Genomic DNA, 19,827 nt, shown 5'->3' on the forward strand with positions numbered 1-19,827 from the left:
GTGCCATGCCTGGACTTTTGACCTGCAAGAGCTCTGGGGTAATAAATGGATATTGTTTTGTGTTGCTAGTTGAGGTAATTTGTGATGAAGCAAAAGAAAACTAACACAAGGGAGTAATTAAAGCATCACATCCTAGATTGGTTAAAGCAAGGGCTGGTTAGAACTGTTTAACCCCCAAGAAGCTATCCTTTGTGCTGAGAAAAGGCAACCCACCACCCTCCTGCCCTGAACTTCTTCCTCGTGTGGGCACCACAGCCGCGGGCATGGAGGGGCCCTTCACAGCCAGCGGCCAGGCCCACACAGCACACAGAGCATCAGACTTGGGGAGTTCAAAACAGAACTGAGAACCCAGCTGATGCGAAGATTTCACTAATGACCAAGGCAGGTCCTCTTTGCCTAAACTATTTAACACAGTTACATTCCGAGGGCTGTGTTTTGGAAACAATGTTTTAACCCAGCGTTTCCAACAGGCCATCTCAGAAGAGATGCCTGGCCAAACACATTTGAGAAATACTGCCTATGGCAGCCTCTTCTCGGAAACTCATGATACACGTTTACTTACTGGTTTCAGTTTCATGCCTGGAATATTACACAGCAATTCTCATCAAAGCTCTTCTAGTATTTAGTCTAACAGAAAAACATGCTTGTAAGAACCACAAAGACCTCACTTTGGATTAAGACACAACCCTTCCTAGCTCGGTTAAGGATGCTACGTTAACTGTTTCAGCCTTAATTTCCTAATTAGTCCTTTGCATTTTTAAGGACCTCACACAGGTTTTGGAAGTTTGTGACATAGCTGAACCTATAAATCGAATGTCCTGATAACTATACTAGTAGTTACCTCACTACATCACCCTGCTTCAAGACAAGCACCAAGAGCTCCCCAGAGCACGGTGGCTAAAGAAAAAATCCTCTAAGCGACATGAGCATCATGCTCCAGGGATTTACAAGAGGAAAGACTCCACTGGGCAAACACTTAAGGTGACCTTGAAGGATAGGTCAGTATCAACTGAATAGGATTTTGGTGGCTTGGGTAGTTATTCTGGGCAGAATGAACAAGTCTGTTCTGATATACTGCATGGTTATAAAATAAACCAACTCAGCCCCTTACGGCTTAAAATAGGTTACAAGATATATCATTTTTTATCATGGTTTGTAAAATTTCTTCTAGGATCTAAAAATGCAAATCAAGTAGAAATAGCTTCCTTGCATATTTTCTGACTTAAGAGTATGGTATAAACTAGAGGAAAATTAAAAAATAATTCTATGGGGCGGCACCTGTGGCTCAAAGGAATAGGGCGCCAGCCCCATATGCTGGAAGTGGCGCATTCAAACCCAGCCCCAATCAAAAACTGCAAAAAAAAAAAAATAATAATAATAATAATTCTGTGCAAGTTAACAGCGTTACCTGTCATTGCAAAATGACACCAAAGGGTATTAACCCCAGGCTTGCCAATGAAATTGAAAATATTAAAAGTGTCTGTGCAAAAGACTCGTACGAGGCAGACTGGCTTCTGGTAAACCTCACAGCACCTGCAAATTGTAGATTAAGCTCTGTCACTACTGTTGGCAGAAGAACCACCTTGATGCAATGACGTCTTCAGAAAAAGCTGGACAAAGTGCTCTTATTTGAAGGTGAATAAAACATTACATGACACTGAATCTAAAAATAAGTAATTTTTCAATTTACTACGCTTTACTAGGTAAGCCCCCATTTCCTTCTTAAGGTTTCCAAATTTAAATATTTTCTATGCATAAGGATGACACTTTATGTAACATTTATGATGCATTCTAAAAGACGTCTGGGCCAAGTAGTGAGAACCCTGTAGATACATCACATTTTCTGATTGTTAAAATTAAACATGCAGAGGAACAGTAGATTTTCATGCTCTGCACATCTCAGATAAGCTCCTGCTACCTGCTTAGCTCAGGGAGTTATAAATCAATGAGAAATTCTAAGTCTTCTATTTTGTAACAGACAAATTATCCCCCAACTTCTACCACTTTTGGAAGAAAGATAAGAGTGCTGCTTGAAGGGAAAATTGTAACATACAAGATTCCCATTTAAGTTTTTTCTACTGAAAAATAAAGATTCTTTAACACTACATTAACAAGGAATGACCAAATAAATTGCTTGGGGATTCTTCTTTTCAATATTTGGCAGTTTTAGACTAGGGATACTTTATAGAGTATCAGTTGGCAATGACCATAAGGTAATTTGATAGGGTTAAATTTAAGAAGACTCAAGCTACTTCTAAAGATTGACACAATAATGGCTACTCTAAAGAGTAAAAAAGATCTACTGGTCACTGTAATAATTTTTAAGTATAAGAAAGATATGAAGGATTAGAGCAGTGATTTTCAACCTATGTGCTGCGAGAGGATCTTAAGTGTGCTGTGAAAAAATTTAAAGATAACTAATTACATTATTTTTGAAAGAAGTTTGAAGCACGGTAAGTATATATTTTTTTACTCTTTTTTTAAATCAACATAATTTGTGTGGCGTGAAAGTTTAACTATAGATTCAAGTGTGCTGTGAGACAAAAACGGTTGAGAAACACTGGATTAGAGGCATGAAAGGATATGACAGATGGTATACTGAACAGGGTCAAATATCTTCAATGATGATCACCATTCCATTGAGAAATTTAAAATTAATAACATATAACTTAAACATTGATTTTAGTTTCATCTGATCTAATATATTTTAAATATCAATTTTATATGTCTATACTACCTAAAGCAATCTACAGATTTAACACGTCCCTATTAAAGCACCTCTGTCATACTTTAAAGACCTGGAAAAATTAGTACTTTGTTTTATATGGAAACAGAAAAAACCTCAAATAGCCAAGACATTACTCAGAAATAAAAACAAATCGGGAAGAATCACGCTTTCAGACTTCAGACTATACTATAAATTGATAGTGATCAAAACAGCATGGTACTGGCACAAAAATAGAGAGCTAGATGTATGGAACAGAATTGAAGACCAAGAGGTGAACCCAGACACTTATCATCATTTGATTTTTGATAAGCCTATTAAAAATGTAAATTGAGGGAAAGATTCCCTATTCAACAAATGGTGCTGGGTGAATTGGCTGGCGACCTGTAGAAGACTGAAACTGGACTCACACCTTTCTCCTCTAACAAAAATTGACTCTCACTGGTTAAAGGACTTAAATTTAAGATGTGAAACTATAAAAATTGTTAGAGAAAGTGCAGGGGAAACGCTTGAAAAAATTGGCCTGGGAGAATACTTTATGAGGAGGACACCCCAGGCAATTGATCCAAAATCAAAAATACATTACTGGGATCTGATCAAAGTAAAAAGCTTCTGCACTGCCAAGAACACACTAAGTAAAGCAATAGACAGCCTTCAAAATGGGAGAGGATTTTTGCAAGTTATATTTCCAAGAAAGGTCTAATAACCAGAATCCACAGAGAACTCAAACTTATTACTAAGAAAAAAACAAGTGATCCCATTTCATTGTGGGCAAGGGACATGAACAGAAGCTTCTCTGAAGAAGACAGGCACATGGCCTACAGACACATGAAAAAATGCTCATCATCTGAGAAATGCACACCAAAACTGCTCTGAGATACCATCTAACTCGAGTAAGAGTAGCCCACACAACAAAATTCCAAAACTACAGATGTTGACGTGGATGTGGAGAAAAGGGAACACTTCTGCCCTGCTGGTGGGAATGCAAGATAGTACGTTCCTTTTGCAAGGAATTTTGGAGAACTCTCAGGGATCTAAATGTAGACCTGCTGTTTGATCCTGCAGTTCCTCTTCTAGGTATATATCCAAAGGACCAAAAATCATTTGGCAATAAAGATACTTGCACCAGATTGTTCATTGCAGCTCAATTCATAATTGCCAAGTCATGCAAGAAGCCCAAGTGCCCATTGACCCATGAATGGATTAATAAACTGTGGTATACGTATACCATGGAATACTATGCAGCATTAAACAAAATGGAGACTTTACTTCTTTTATGTTTATATGGATGGAGCTGGAAAATATTCTTCTTAGTTAAGTATCTCAGGAATGGAAAAAAAAATCCAATATACTCGGTAGTACTGTGAAACCAATTTATAATCACTCACACTTGCATATGAAAAATGAAACACAACTATAGCTTAGGATGAAGGAGGGAAGGGGAGGGAGAGGGGAAAGGTCCATAGAGGGAGGGTTAGTAGGGGGACCACACCTATGGAGCACATTGCAAGTACAAGTTGGATCTATCAGGTGTACAACACAAATGTCTTAATGCTGTGATTGGGTAAATGAGGTGAAGTCTATGTTGATTAGTAGGATGTAAGCACTCCAATTTGTACAAATAATCAACACACTGAATCCCATAATGGCATAAATGTATTTGTGATCTATGTACAAATGACTTAATAAAAAAAAAGAATAAAAGTCAATGGGTTAAGGACACAACACAAAAAGGCTCAAAAGAACTGGGGTGGTTATTGGTGTATGAAACTGACAGGAAGCCAATAAAACCGAATTTTTAAAAGAAAAAATATATCAATTTTATATATCTTAAAGATTGATTTCTGGAGCTGTGATATTTGTCTCTAGTTCCTGAACCCAAAGACAAGACTCACATCATGGTCAAGGCCCACAGGTAAGGCTAATAAATTAGAGTGCCTTGACTGGGTGCCAGAAGGAGCATCCTATGGCAGTCGGACTTTGATACCTTGATAGCTCCATGATCTTGGGTAAGAAGGTTGAGCTCCTGGAGACAGATTTGTGATGGTTATATGACACATGTGAAGGCCAATGGAAACATACCTGAAATACAGCAGCTTTCAAAAGTTATTAGTCTTTTTCTGACACAGAAAATGAGATCAAATTAGACTTGTCTAAGAAATAAAGTGTATTACAAAGTGATAGAAACACACAGGAGGACTGGGCCTAATCCCGCAGTTATGCTTGAAGCAATTAATTAACATGCTCCTAGATGGGATCAAAGGGTTAATAAAGTTTCTGGAATGCAGCAGCCCTCAAACTGGAGACTGTAGCCTAACAAGGAAGATCTAAATATTAATCTGATGTTTGCCTCCCATTATCAAGACACTGTGATGTTATCCTCTTCAAGTCATTTCAAAGTGACTGTGAACTTCTGAAGCATTAGTAAAGAAATTGGAGAATAAGGGATAAGACTCAGTTTATTAGCTAATTTTCCTTCCACGCACTTCAAGAATTTAAGCAAGGAGCAAAAATACCAGCACGTGCCAGCCATCCCATATTTCTCTTACATAGATATCTTATAATCGCAGAAGTTGATCACCAATATCTGGGGGCCTTAAAAAGCAACCTTTCAAAGCTGGAGTTCCTTTGCTGGCCTGTTACCAGGTATTTAGGGCACCCTGATCAGAGGCATCATTAGGGCTTGCTTCCTGAACACCAGCTCTTCTTGGAGTTTCTTTATTTTAAAACTTTGCTACATTTTTTATTTTACTTTGAAATGTATTGTGTTAAATATGCCATGGCTGTTCAAAAAAGGGGCTCTAAAAATACCCCACCCCAGGTTTCTGGATCTACCTTCTCCATCAAAACCACTTTAACACATAATGCTAATTGGCAATAATGAATGCAGATGCTACACAAACATGTCAGTTAAGGCAGCTATCAATTTAAGGCACAATCCTTCAGAAAGCCACCACCTCTTCAGAAAAACTATTTGGGAAATTAGCAATACCCATTTGGCATAAACAATGAATTCAAATGAGAATGGAGAGACATGATCACACTATACTGCTACAAATTAAAAAAAAATCCTGCAATTGACTTGTATACATAGGAATATGTTGAATCTTCTGCCTAAATGAGTAAACCTATATTATTTATATATTAATAACTTGTAGAAGTGAATGATAAAAATGTGTATTTTCTTATTCTAGGCAGGAATGACCTTGAAACTGCTAAACAAAAGCATCACACCCCACAGTTACTGTCTGCCTCTACCCCTGCATAACTATTCAGGAGGGATTACTGTTTTGTACTTTATAAGCTTCACATTCAAAGCCATGAACTCACCAAGCGGTTTAGGGCAAATCAGAGCCATAGTCTGCCATGAGGTGTCTTTTGGCAAAGGCTCCTTGTTTGAGTCCCACTTTTAACTCTGTCCTACAATAGTAGTACAACCTGGACAAAGTCATTTTACCTCCCTGCACCTGGTATGGAAAATAGCAGAAGGTTATTATCAACCCTGTTCTTCTACTATTGGGCTGATGGATGTAGGTTGATGAAGGTCTGGATGTGCAGAACCCTGAGTCTGGAGAGCATGGGGAAATAAAAGAAAAGGGCCCCGGCCCCAAAGGTGAAATAACATATACATGGACACCGAGTGCTGGGAAACGAGCCAGAATCAGCAGAAAAATGGCCTAACAGTGACCTTCGTGCCTCTTTGTGGTGTGCATGTCAACTGTACTAGCTGGCGTCAGCCCGTGGTGAATCCCAGCTGGCATTCCAAGTCTACTGTGGATGCTGAGACTTCTTGTGGTTTTATGTATAAAAAGCCCGGGACCAGTTCCTTCTCCAAAGGTCCCTTCATAGTCTACATAAGCTCTCTGAGGCCTTGAGTTGTTCTCTGTCCAGTGGGAAGCTCAGTTCAATCCCTCATCTGAGAAAACATTTATTTTCCCTTATTATTAAGTGATAATGACATTTAAGAGTTCATGCAATTTGAAGCTCTTTCAGAAGCCCAATAGCATGGCTAAGATAGGCGTGGTGTGATTATTCTTACCGTCCTTTACAAAGGGGGTCAGATGACCAGTAGATGAAGGACTCACCTCCAGGATGGATGTCTGTACTTGGAGGATTTGCTCATGGCCTTTGAGCTGCCGGATGCAGATTTTGCAGGACAGCTGGGTGGTGGTGGGCGTGTAGCGCTCCAGGGAGAAGGCACAGTGCAAGGGCTGCCGGTTACTGCACCACACGCGGGAGAACGGGACTTCCTGCGGGGAAGACGGGACAGGAGAGAGGGGAGCGTGTGCAGAAGCCGGCTGAGATGCACTATGGCCAGGAGAGACTACACAGCAACAATCAGGCTGATGGTGGCGGTGCTGAGCGCAGCAGAGATAAGCCTAAGCGACTGTGGTGGGATTGCTGGAGGAACAGCGTTCCAGCATACAATGAGCAGCTCACAAGTAATTAACGTCAATTCCAACTGATAACATTTGAATCCCAAACCATGCCACAAGAGCTCAGATCTCACTTGGTGACACACACAATAAGAAAGAATATCATTGAAAAGTAATCATTTTTTTCCCCTTAAAAAAAAATACATCCTTTAGAAGACTCCTGTGGTTTATCTTTCTACCTACACCTAAGGTGGGGGAGATCTTCTCACTTAAATAAAAATAATGCTAAGCAAATGAAAAGTTAGCCCCACACCACAAACTCACACACAATGGTGTGAGAACACAGTATTGATAATGTACCGAGCAGAAAAATTAACATCTACTGCAACATCACACACATACACACATCCCAGAGAGACACCCAGACACACCAGGCCACCACGAGTGATCTAGTTTGCCAGCTACTCTCTCGTTCAATTTGTCCATTCCACGATTATATAAGGGGCCTACTAAAGGCTGGCATGGTACTAAGATAAACAATAAGAAGCAACAATAACATTTCAAGTTCGGTTCTCATTTTCCAAGGACTTACAGACAATTGATTGGCAAAAGTAATTTTTACCAAATGAGAGAGATTATAAAACCTGTATGGATACTCGTTTTCCCCAGCACTAGCTGGTACTTGTTATCAACTGAACTATGCTCAGGCATTTTTTTTTTTTTTTTTGGCCGGGGCTAGGTTTGAACCCGCCACCTCTGGCGTATGGGACCGGTGCCCTACTCCTTGAGCCACAGGCGCCGCCCTGTGCTCAGGCATTTTACAAAAACACAAAGTAGAAATCACTGGAATAGATGCAGAGAGAAAGGAATACTTATATATTGTTGACTGGACTGCAAATTACTAAGACCTCCATGGAAAACAGTATGGAGATACCTCAAAGAACTAAGAGTAGACCTGCCGTTTGATTTAGCAGTCCCTCCACTGGCTGTCTACTCAAAGGAAAATAAATCAATCTATTAAAGAGACACCTGTACTCTGTTTATTGCAGTACGATTCATAATTGCAAACTTGTGAAATCAACCCAAGCGCTCATTCCACGAGTAGATTAACAAAATGTGGTGTCTGTACACCCTGGAATACAACTCAGTCACGAAGAAGGATGACTTAGTGCCTTTTGCAACAATTAGGATGGACCTAGAGACCATTATTCTAAGTGAAGTATCTCAAGACTGGAAAAACAAACACCACCTGAACTCACTACTGAGCTGGAGCTAACGGAGGAGCACTCACGTGCACAGAGCGCAGTAAAGCTCGGTGGAAATCCAGCAGGGGGAGAAGGGAGGGATGAGAACCTATCTAAGGGGTACAATGAACACTGGCTGTGTGATAGGTGCAATTATAGCAATGACTCAGCACTATAAAAGTGATCCATTTAACCAAAAATATTTATACCCCCGTAACACTTTGAAATAAATCAGTCACTGAAATCTTTCATGTACTAAGAAAGAGAAGAAGTCTCTCCTTCTTACTCAGATGTGGCCAAGGGCGCTTCCCAAGGACCATGGATACCCAGCCTCATCCTCGCGTTCCTCCATTAATTTGCTCTTACCAGTTGCTAAGAATACAATTTCTTGCAAAATTGAAAAGTGACAAAACACGAATCAAGTCTGGAAGTTTGGGACCCTGGAATGTGTCTGGTGATGAAGCCAGCACATGGTCAGGAGACCGAGGGCCGGGTGAACACTTGGAATGTAGAACACAGTTGAACATTCACTCCCTCATGCATCTCAGCATCAAAGGTAAGACTTTCGTGGGTTATTTTGTTTGTTATTCATTCTGAAACAAAGGAAAAGCAATGCACTTCCATCTCAAGAAGTACAGGAAGGACTCAGAAGAGGCCTACAGGTGTGACACCGCCTGGTATTTCACTGACGTCATTCCTGTATAAGATGTGCTGTAAGTATCCAATATTATCTCTGCTATTCTCTGTTCTCCCCTATATGGAAGGCCACCAGCTTCATTTTACAGACCCCCCCGTGCTGGCAGAGAGTCCAGATGTCCATTCTGCTAGTGAGATGCACTCGTGCTGGATTTGGAAGGGGGAAGAGGTGAGGAAGGCATCGTGACTCCCCTGCCATCTGCAGGCTCACAGGCTCTTGCTGACAGCACAAGATAAGTGTACAGGGACTTCTGGTCACTCCGACGAGCCACTGCCTCCATGCTGGTGCCATTCCCTGAACTTGCTTCTTTCCTACCATCACTAGAGGCTTTCTCTGACCTTGGCTCCCCCAAAGGTTTTGCAAGCACATAAATCCTTCGATTAAATATCTCCTTGGTTGAAATGCCTTGAATGCTCTCTGTTTCCTTGACCAAACAATTCTCTTTGATGTGAAGAAATTCTCTTGGAAACCAGTTAGGAGTTGGGCAACTTGAAAGGTGTCACTCTAGGTTCCTCAGGGAGGCTGTCCCCTGGGGCAGTGCTGGGAGCAGCACCAAGCTAATAATCACCCAGGCAGCTGCTGGCTCCAGCGCAACTTGCTCGTACCACCTACTGACAGCACCAGGCCAGCTCCCAATATCTCTTTCCCCTTTTCTTCTATACAGAAAGTGTTACTTACGATCTCTCCTTCCTTCCTGTAGTACTCACTGCAGCACAGGGCACTTCTGAGTGATGGGAGACTTTCGGCAACTTTTAGAGGAAGTCACTTCCCTAAAACACTCCAGAACGGTCTTTCATCTGAACTATAACGTGCACATCAAGTCTGGAAGTTTGGGACCCTGGAATGTGGCTGGTGATGAAGCCAGCACATGTTAGGAGTTCAGTTCCAAATTCTGCCATTTCTCCTTGTTGTCTAATGTGATTCTTTCCATCTTTCTCCTCCTGAGCCTTCTTTCATTTTGCACACCAGAGCACACCTTCCTCCACACGTCCACTTCCTACACTTCTCTGCCTACAAGATCCCACCTGCCCACACAGGCCCAGCTGCCACGTCCCTGTGGAAGGCTCCAATAGCAACATCTCTGGTATCTTATCCTCCTCAACCCTGTAAACATAAGGCTAAGCACGACAAATCATTTTATTTGGCCTTTGCTTCTGTGGCAATTTTTACCTTTGGAAAACTTACTACAACCATCTCTCTCAAGGATGCTCTTCTCCAATCTTCCAACGTCCAGCACACTTCATCAGCGCTGACCGCAGTAAACTACTCACCCATCCTGGCTTCAGTCTCTACTAGACAGAGCTAAGGATGGGCTTGATGATAGAGGGAAACAAAAAGAAATTGGTTCTCTTCAGGGAGTGCATCATGGTCTTTTACCTCCAAATGGGTGTGACCAAGCCACCTTCTTTCTCTGTGGGGAGGATAACACTGGCCCCCTGGTGCCTGCCATGTTAAACATACTCTCCTATCTAGCCTCAAAGACTTTCACCCTCTGTTGTCCTGGACTCATTTTCTCCATTCTTATTTTGTTTAATTTTTTGAGACAGAGTCTCGCTCTCTTACCCTGGGTAGAGTGCTGTGGCATCACAGCTCATAGCAACGCCAAACGCTTAGACTTGAGCATTCATCTTGCCTCCGCGTCCGGAATAGCTGGAACTACAGGCAACTGCCACTACGCCTGGCTAGTTTTTCTATCTTTAGCAGAGACAGCCTCACTCTTGCTTAGGCTGGTCTCAAACTCCTGAGCTCAAGCAAGCTACTTGGCCTCCCAGAGTGCTAGGAGGCATGAGCCACTATACCTGGCCTCTCCACTCTTTTCATTAGCCCTCAAATGAACTATCTTCTTCAAATCACTACATTTTTATACACTCACTTTCTTTGCATCATGCTTTTCAATAAAAGTAACTATAACACAGGGCTCTGGTTAACAGGTGCTTCTGCCTAACTGAGTAAGTAGGGTTTTGTTTTCTAAATTGGAAATTTGAGTCACTGTAATATAAGGCAAGTGCATGGACTTCAGGGAGGGCTAGAAAGAGACAAGCTGAAGGTCCATTTTAACACATTAACTGCCATGTGAATTGTATTTAACTGAGGCTAGTTTTGAGCCCTGGGCCTCGTGAAGCATATACAACTTACACATCTCTTGACCTAATAAAACACGGAGGCCCCCTTTTTTTTTTTTCTGGTGTGATACTCAATGTTTAAGAAAACCTACATTTTCTGCAGTACATTTGATTCTTGGTAATGTTTTTGCCTTCCTAAGAAAATGGCACTGGCTCCTTATTTACAAGTATATTCTCTGGCCTCAGTCACTAGTTTCCTGTATATTCTTCTGAAAACACTAGAGGAAAAGTTAAGAAAGTAATGCCCACTGCAGAGATGTTTTTTCCTTTCAGAAAGACATGAGGATTAACAGAGACACACAAAATCCTCTCTTTCCATTCCACTACACACAATCAAAACATTTTAAAAGTCTGATTTTAAGACAGTATCAAAGGAATATTTTTTATTGTTGACTTGAGTAGCAGCTGCCAATAGTGCTCAACAAAACATTTAAAAATAATAGAATTAGAAGCACTGCGATTAGTGTGTTTTGAGGGCAATCATCTTCACTTTCATTTATTCAAAAAAACTCAAAATGACAACAAAAAACCCCACCAACATGCTCACTGAGCTGCGAGGGACTGTACAGAAACTAAAAGGAGAGGACAAAGTATGGCAAAGTTATGGGTGTTTAAAGAATTCCAGAAATGTTTTCATTTTGATTCCCATTATAATTAGGTTTCTAGCAGATGGAGAGAATGTAAATCAAATTCTAGCAGGAGACAGACACGGGGTTCTCTAAGATACACAGCGGGCTGGAAAGACAGCTGCTTTTATTCTAGGGAGGTGACAACTTGACTGTGTGTGTTTTGCTGGATCTAAAAAATAAATTAATAATTTATTGTACTATATTTATTGCAGCTTCCCCACCCTGAAGCCATCAAGGAATAAAGGGAAGTGTGATTTAGTAGCTCTCAGGTCCCAGCAACCTACTGAGAGCAGAGTTATTTACCTCCCAAGAGAGGGTTGCTAATTCTTCAGCAAGGACAACAGTGTATCCCTAATTGCAGCAGCAGGGTCTTAGAGCCTGAGAATAAAACAGGGGATAAAGAATTATTTATTCGGGGGTACCAGCATTGTAGGCCTCAGTTTCTCTTTGAACTAAGGCCAATGGGTGCTACTGACATAGCCTTCAATTACCTCTCACCCATCACAGCTGGCTTCACAGGCAATAGGACTGTAGCATAATATTCCTCAGGTATAATCCTCCAGAACCCAAATCAATAAGATTTAAAATCTAGTTGGTCCTTCTACATATACATAAGTTCCCATCACTTAGCTCTCTGGACCGAACCCTGAACTCACACCATTCCAAACACATTTTTCCTGCAGTCTGTTGATGTCTGATAGGCAAATGCTCTTTGCACAGGGAATTTTCCCAAGAAATTCCACCTTTCTCAAAGAAAACAGGGAGGCTTCTTGTTAGAGTAGGGATCAGGTACGAGTTGTCACATGTCATCTCCCAGGCTCCTGATTTGATGTTAGAGAAAGAGAGAGGAGGGAACAGGAAGCCAATGCTTCCCTGGATTAAGTTGGAAGATGACAGAGAGATTCACCCACTGAGGGAGAGAGCTACACGTAATGTCAAGACTTGTGTGGGATGACGAGAAAGAGGCCCTGTCAGTTCACAGCCACTAGCACTAATGAAAAGCCGTTCTCTAATATCCATGCCAAGCTCGTGCAGGCAGCACACAGGCCTCCCCAAAGCACCTACGCCTAATGCCCAAAGTAAACAGCATGGCCCTCAGCCAACCACGACACCTGTTCCCACAAACCGAGGGATTTCTGTGATGAGAGGGGCAAGGAAAGTGGTGGTAGGTGGGTGGTGAAGAAAAAAAAAGGAATAAAGTATAAAGCCCTTTGGGGTAACAAAAATAAAGTGGAAAAGAAAACTCAGCGGCAATCTTCCTGATGCAGAGAAAATTGTTTTTCAGCCTTCCAAGACTATTTCAAATTATGCTCAATTACAACAGGCAAATATTTATACATGTTCACAACCTCTGAACAAGCCAACCCATCCCAGCAGTAAAGCTTGTTGGGTTTCCTTGCAAGCCAATGCTCTCCAGTCCTGGCTGGTCCTTCTGCATCCTTGGAGTTTGGTAGGCACTCAGCCCCTAAGCCTCTTCTGCCTGGGGTTGCCTTTGGTATCCCCGATATTGGAATTGTTGCTCAAGTGCTGCTCCCAGGTAATGGTTCTTTCATCTGATTTTTTATCTCCAAGCATTAAACTTAATAGTTCACTTTGGACTGAGTCACTTGCATTAGACCCAGTGAAACAAGGCTCTTATAACCTATAATGACTAATCCCGAGGAATTTGCATGTCTGTCAGGAGTTGTGTTAACAATACTCTCAAATTCAATCTGGACCAAAAACTTTGAATCCTGCTTACTGTAAAACAAGGAGCTCTATGTCTTGAACATCAAAAATAATACATTTATTCATAGAAAACTTCTCTCCATTCAGGAAATGCGCTGAAGGTGCCCTAACCCCTCACACCCAAAATTGTTCAGACCCACGAGAGATGTTCATGCTAAAACTATACAGAGATAGGCAGATCCCACAGCAATGAGAAGTCTGAAAAATAAACAGAAAAATTTAGCCCTGTTTAGTTTGAAAATTCTCATTTTTAGAAGTTAGAAGGGTGGTTAGTGGTTCAACAGCTTTTTCTAACTGTCATGAGTGGTCAAGATTTTCTTTCTTTCTTTTTCTTTTTCTTTTTTTTTTTTTTTGGTGATTGGCTTATTCCCATTCTGACAGATTGGTATACCTGTGAATATTTTAAGAAATATGAATGCCGCAAGAATGGATAGGTTAAGAAGCCCGCAAGACTTTGCATGTTATGCTCAGGGACAGAACAAAGGAGCTTTAAGTGTCCTGTGATTCCAGGTGAATAGGAGTCTACCAGAAGCTCTTCCAGAGTTAGGGAAATGCAAAGATGACTCCGACTTAAGAACTACCACAGAGGGTGGTGCCTGTGACTCAGTGAGTAGGGCGCTGCCCCCATATACTGAGGGTGATGGGTTCAAACCCAGCCCCGGCTGAACTGCAACCAAAAAATAGCTGGGCGTTGTGGCAGGCGCCTGTAATCCCAGCTGCTAGGGAGGCTGAGGCAGGAGAATCGCGGAAGCCCAAGAGCTACAGGTTGCTGTGAGTCCTGTGACATCATGGCACTCTACTGAAGGCGGTAAAGTGAGACTCTGTCTCTACAAAAACAAAAAGAACTACCATAGACTAGCTGGCTGCTCACAGTGACAATGCTCATCCATGTTTGGTAAGAAATCTTTCCATGTGAAGTGCGTAGTCAAAATCCCTGAAAATGATCCAAAGAGATTCTGAGTCTCCCTGCCATGTTAAAAAAAACCTCTAATAAGAGACATGAGGACAGTCACAGGTAAATATCTTTAGATATGTATAAAAGGACTCTACAAAAAGATTATTTTTCTTTGTTTTTCAATTTGTAATTCCTTCTTTTCATCTTCCTCATCTGCTTGGCAGCAAGAAATTCTTGCTGCCAAGAACAAACCCTCTTGTTCTCAGCCGGCTGGCCACAGCTCTAACTCAAAATTATCATCCTTAAAAGGCATCTCACCAACATTCAGTTTAATCATTGACAAATATGATTAAAACAAGGTCTCAGAATGAACGGATTTTAATAAAAGCAAACCAACACGCAAACCTTACCCTGTGTTGTTGAACTACCACCTTCAACCTACGCTGACCAAAGATTCAAACAGGAGAGAGGACGAACGTCACATCACCTGACGCCCGGGCACTTCCCCCACCTGTTGGAGTCTTGTGAATTGATGACACTGCGTTTCATGGCCTGTGCGTAGGCAGCCCCACCGTTACATCTCCGTGACAAATCTGGATGAAATCCGTACTCTAGGTTGGGGCGGGGGGATGGGAGGGAGGAAAAGCCAAGCTGCTTCTGTTGGAAACCCGAGTGGCTAGTACCTGGCATGCAGTGAAGGGTTTGATTCTCCAGAGAAATGGCGGAATATCCAGAACAGAGATCTGCAGGCTGAAGGTGTTGCCTCTGAAATGCAGCAGCTTTGGCTCCTCCAGCAGCTGTCCTCCTTGATGTCTTTCATCTGAAACCACTTCCTAGAGGAGGGGAAAGGAAAACAGGGACAGCATGAAAAATGGTCTTCCTGCGTCTGGACACAGCTGCCCGCCACCCTGTTTCTTCTGGACATGGACCAACATCACAGTGGACACGGACTTCTTAAGGCTCAGGACCGATTAGCAAAAGGATTTGATCAGAAAGAGACAATTGTTCTTTATTACGTGTTTTGCTTAGGTTTTTAAACACAAGACCTCCCTTGCCCCTGTGCAATGAGTTTCATTCTGATATGACGAGAATCGAGGGACATGTCTGTTCTCAACATCATTATATTTCACAGTGATTGTATTACAGAAACAGCCTTCTCCCACTCTGCTTCAATTATTCTTCCCTAACACAGGCATTTTCCAATATTTGTTTTTTTTTGGCTTCAAATAAATGTTCCAGAGTTCATGTATCATGTTTATTTGTATACTGTTCATAAAAGTTATTATACCAAAAGGGTAAGAAAAAAATAAGTTGTTGATCAAGTTAGCTGTAGCTCAGAAAAAACAGCGATCCAATCCTGAGGTAAGTGCTCCTGTATCTTTCACTGAAAAATCTTTATCCAATATAATCTAATAATATAAACTCAATCCACATACATTCTGTTGAGTAAGCCATTTAATTGGTTCCAAATTTGTGGTGCTTAGAATTATATTGGAGAGAGAGGAAAAATGAAATAATGAAACAAACACATGTTCCGTAAAATGCTACATGACGATTACAGACCTCCTTAAATCCCTTTTCTTAAATCACCGTTACTTGACTTTTAATTTCCTTGCAGTCAGAAAAAAATACAAAAACTGAAATCTTTTATGTCCTATAACCTTCCCTGATTCTAAAAAAAAGATTGTAAACAGGTTTATAAATGTCAGGAAACTCACATTTCAATTAACGATGAATACAAATAGCTTTACTGGTCATCCTATCCATCTCTTATCCATAATAAGTAGAATGACATCAACAAAAATATTGCTAAGAAGAAGCCTTCCAACATTTATCCTACATGTCCATATGAACTGTCAAGAAGCAGCTAGTATCTTTTTTTTCAGGACTAAATGCCTCAGTCCCAATGTCATTTTCTCCATCTCTTTGGTATTTGTGTGTGTGTGGGGGTGTTTCGTGGGGTCCTTGGGTCAGTGCTAAACTTGCTGTGATGAAGGAAATGTTCTAGATCTGTGTGGTGTGATGGTATCCACCAGCCACCATGGCTTTTAACCACTTAAAATGTGCCTAGAGTGACTAAAGAGCTACATTTTTCATTCTAATTAGTTCAAATACCCACGTGCGATTAGCAGCGACTATACTGGACAGTACCATGTTCATAAATGCTAACGTTGTGGATTTCATAGTGCCTGGGGCGGGGGGGTGGTGCGTAGGAATGGAAGAAAAGAGAATTAATTATAAATGCCCAGTCCAGTGAGGCATTAGGCCTTTTACGGACACTGGTCACTGGTTTCTTCTGTTGAGATTTGCTAAGTACCCACCAGTGCTATAATTAAGCTGGACGCTGAGCATACAGAAATGAAAAAAATCTCTGCCACAGCGGAGCTCAGAATCTATGGAGGGTCAGAACGTGGGCATGTGATCACACTTTACTATGTGAGTATTACTATACATGTGTGCATGGGGAAGACAGGGGTACCTAATCCAGATGGGAAGACAGGCTTGGAAGGAGTCGGGATTACTGGAGGAGGCGATATCTGAGCTGAACCTCCAAGTGAATATAGAAGCCAGTGACTTAAACAAGAGAAAGATGGCATTCCAGACACTGAGCAGGTGTGCACAGAGGCATGGTGGCCAGACGCAGCTGGGAGAGACGATTAGGAAGGAGGCGTGTGGCTGGAGGGGATGGAGGCAGAGGGCCGTGACCAGACCGTGAATTCTTCCTGCCATGCTGAGTACTCTGTATTTTATCTTAATGCTCTAGTTTTGAGTTCCATAACAATCTTCTGGGGCCTAGATAGACTCCAAAGAGCACGAATCTTACAACCCGAAGATGCAAGTTATAGGACTTTAATCACATTGCTGTGTGATCTTGGAAAAATTACTTATTTTCTATAGGCCTCAGTTCCATACCTGGGTTTATTTATAACTAAGCAAAATAACTAATATGATAATACATTAACCTCTTTCTTTTTTGCAATTCCGATGCAAAATGAGAAACAGGTACGGGTGACAAATGTGCTTATTAAACTATATTAAAGCCACAGTGTTAGAATAACCATGTTGACACTTCTAACTATACCGTAAACAGGTTCTCCAAAGTATATCCCTTTTCTTTAAGTTGCCTTAATGAACTGGGAATTACCCAACACCACGAAATAAAGTGACTCATTCAAGATCACATGTAATGGTAGGCTAACTTAATATTATGAAACAACACAGAACTATCATAGTCAAAGGGAACTTAATAATAATTTAGATCACCAAGTCCCTTATTTACAGACAAAAACATGGAGGCCACCCAAGAATGTTCTTTGTCCAAAGCAGCAGTTCTCAACATGTGGGTCGTGACCCCTTCGTAATAATGAAAATACATTGTGTCATTAGAAAGGTTGAGAACCACTGGTAAAGCCACATGGTTAATGGAAGAGCTAAGACAAGAACGGGCAACCTGATCATAGTCTAGTGTTTTTCTTCCTAAATTTTGCTGCCTTTTCTGATACTTTGCTTGATAATTTTTTTTTTTTTTTTTTTTGTAGAGACAAACTCTTACTTTATCACCCTCAGTAGAGGGCCGTGGTGTCACAGCTTACAGCAACGTCTAACTCCTGGGCTTAGGTGATTCTCTTGCCTCAGCCTCCCGAGTAGCTGGGACTACAGGCGCCCACCAGAACGCCTGGCTATTTTTTTGTTGCAGTTTGGCCGGGGTTGGGTTTGAACCCGCCACCCTCAGCTTGATAATTTTTTAAAAGAGTCATGTGAAGGCCAGACTGTTATTAAATCTGTCCCATAAATAATTTTTCAGTGGTGCAAAATTATGTAGAAGAGGATGTAATTCAGCCTACCCACGATATTTACCCTAGAGTTATATGTACTGTTGAAACAGTCTTTGAAATGAAGAATAAAAAATATTAGGGATTTTTTTAAAAAATGGGTGTCTACTTATGATTATCATGAGGGAAAAGAGTAACTTTTAATAAAAATTCCTGCTTCGAGGCCCCAATTTTAAACATGACATGATTAATGTTTGCTTTCTTAGCTTAATACTTTAATCTGCACATATCGAACCAACTATATGCAATTAACAGTGTCTCGTAATCTTGCACAAAATATTAAACAATTATAGTTATTCTGAAACAAAACAGTTATTAAAATGAAAAAGCCCAATAATGAGCTAATCATTAGATTTATATATATGAAAAGGCAACATTGGCTTCAGAGTTAAAGAAATAAACTCTTGAGCACAAGCTTTAAAGCATTATCCAAAGCCCAGCACAGTAGCTCATGCTAATAATCCTGGCACTGTGGGAGGCCAAGGCAGAAGGATGATTTGTGCTCGGGATTTTGAGATCAGCCTAAGCAAGAGTAAGACCTGGTCTGCACTAAAAATAGAAAAATTAGTTAGGCATTGTGGTGGGCCCCTGTAGTCCCAGCTGCTCAGGAGGCTGAGGCAAGAAGATCACTTGAGCCCAATAGTCTGAGGTTGCTGTGAGCTGGGCTGATGCCATGGACCATGCATGGCACTATAGCCTGGGGCCACAGAATGACACTCTGTCTCAAACAAAACAAATCAAAACACCACCATTATCCAAACAGTGGCTGGCACTTAACACAGATTTCCTAGTCTTGCTTTGGCCTCGTGTTCACGCGAGGTGGGCGCTGACACCTGCAGGTACAAGCACTTCTTGGATGATTCTGCAGCTGAGCCAGGTTAGGAAATCAGTGACGCCAATCACGCCACTGTGCACATGGATGTGTCACCCCAAGACTGAGGTCTGATATTCACTTGATTTTTCCTTCCTGCCTCCAAATGACAAGCAACTCCTATTTAATTCCTGGTTCTGTTGGTAAATTGGTATCTGAGTTAATGAAAGTAGAAGATAGGGTCTGGCTGGATTCATGTGTATAAAATGCACAAAAGGCACTGGGTGGTGGTTTTTCTAGGGCTCTACTTCATGGTCTCACACTGGGTGCAAGTCATCCAGCTCTGGAAGCTATGGCCAGGAGAAACCTGTGCTTCATGCCTCACCGAGCTCTTCATGTTGATTTAATGAGACAGGCAGCAGTGTTTAGCCGTGCTGCAGGGATAGTAAAACGGGCCTGCAGAATTTACATATTTATGAGACAAAACTGTTTGAACTTACACACACACACATCCATGAACACACACATACACGCAAACAAATTATGTCACAAATTATGATGTTTTCCTTTAAATGCTTTACATGTACAATATCTCCCAAGGTTGCATTATTGATAAACATAAGAACTACATCTGGTAGAATTCCTTTGAAATTAAATTCTAAATCTTCATTACATCAGGATTAGTAAATTTAGGATTAGCTAAATCAGTAACGAATGGGGAGGGGCACCAAACAGGAGAGATGGGAGCAATGCGGGGAGGGCTATT

At 41.3% G+C, this 19,827-nt stretch overlaps 1 protein-coding gene across 7 annotated transcripts in view; it reads right to left on the reverse strand.

The window, feature by feature from the left end:
- The window catches only part of UNC5D (unc-5 netrin receptor D), a 647,952-nt gene that overhangs the window by 20,539 nt on the left and 607,586 nt on the right, over positions 1 to 19,827 (reverse strand). For all 7 annotated transcript variants that reach the window (XR_008377393.1, XM_053578669.1, XM_053578673.1 and 4 more), the window contains 2 exons: positions 15,101 to 15,250; positions 6,811 to 6,975 (listed from right to left, as the gene is read on the reverse strand). Coding sequence is in view for 6 of the 7 variants with exons in the window: in XM_053578669.1 (XP_053434644.1) it covers positions 6,811 to 6,975; positions 15,101 to 15,250 (315 nt within the window). In the remaining variant the exon portion in view is untranslated. The remainder of the gene's footprint in view (positions 1 to 6,810; positions 6,976 to 15,100; positions 15,251 to 19,827) is intronic.

Source organism: Nycticebus coucang, chromosome 24 (assembly GCF_027406575.1).
Source record: "Nycticebus coucang isolate mNycCou1 chromosome 24, mNycCou1.pri, whole genome shotgun sequence".
In the NCBI taxonomy this organism is placed as follows: domain Eukaryota; kingdom Metazoa; phylum Chordata; class Mammalia; order Primates; family Lorisidae; genus Nycticebus; species Nycticebus coucang.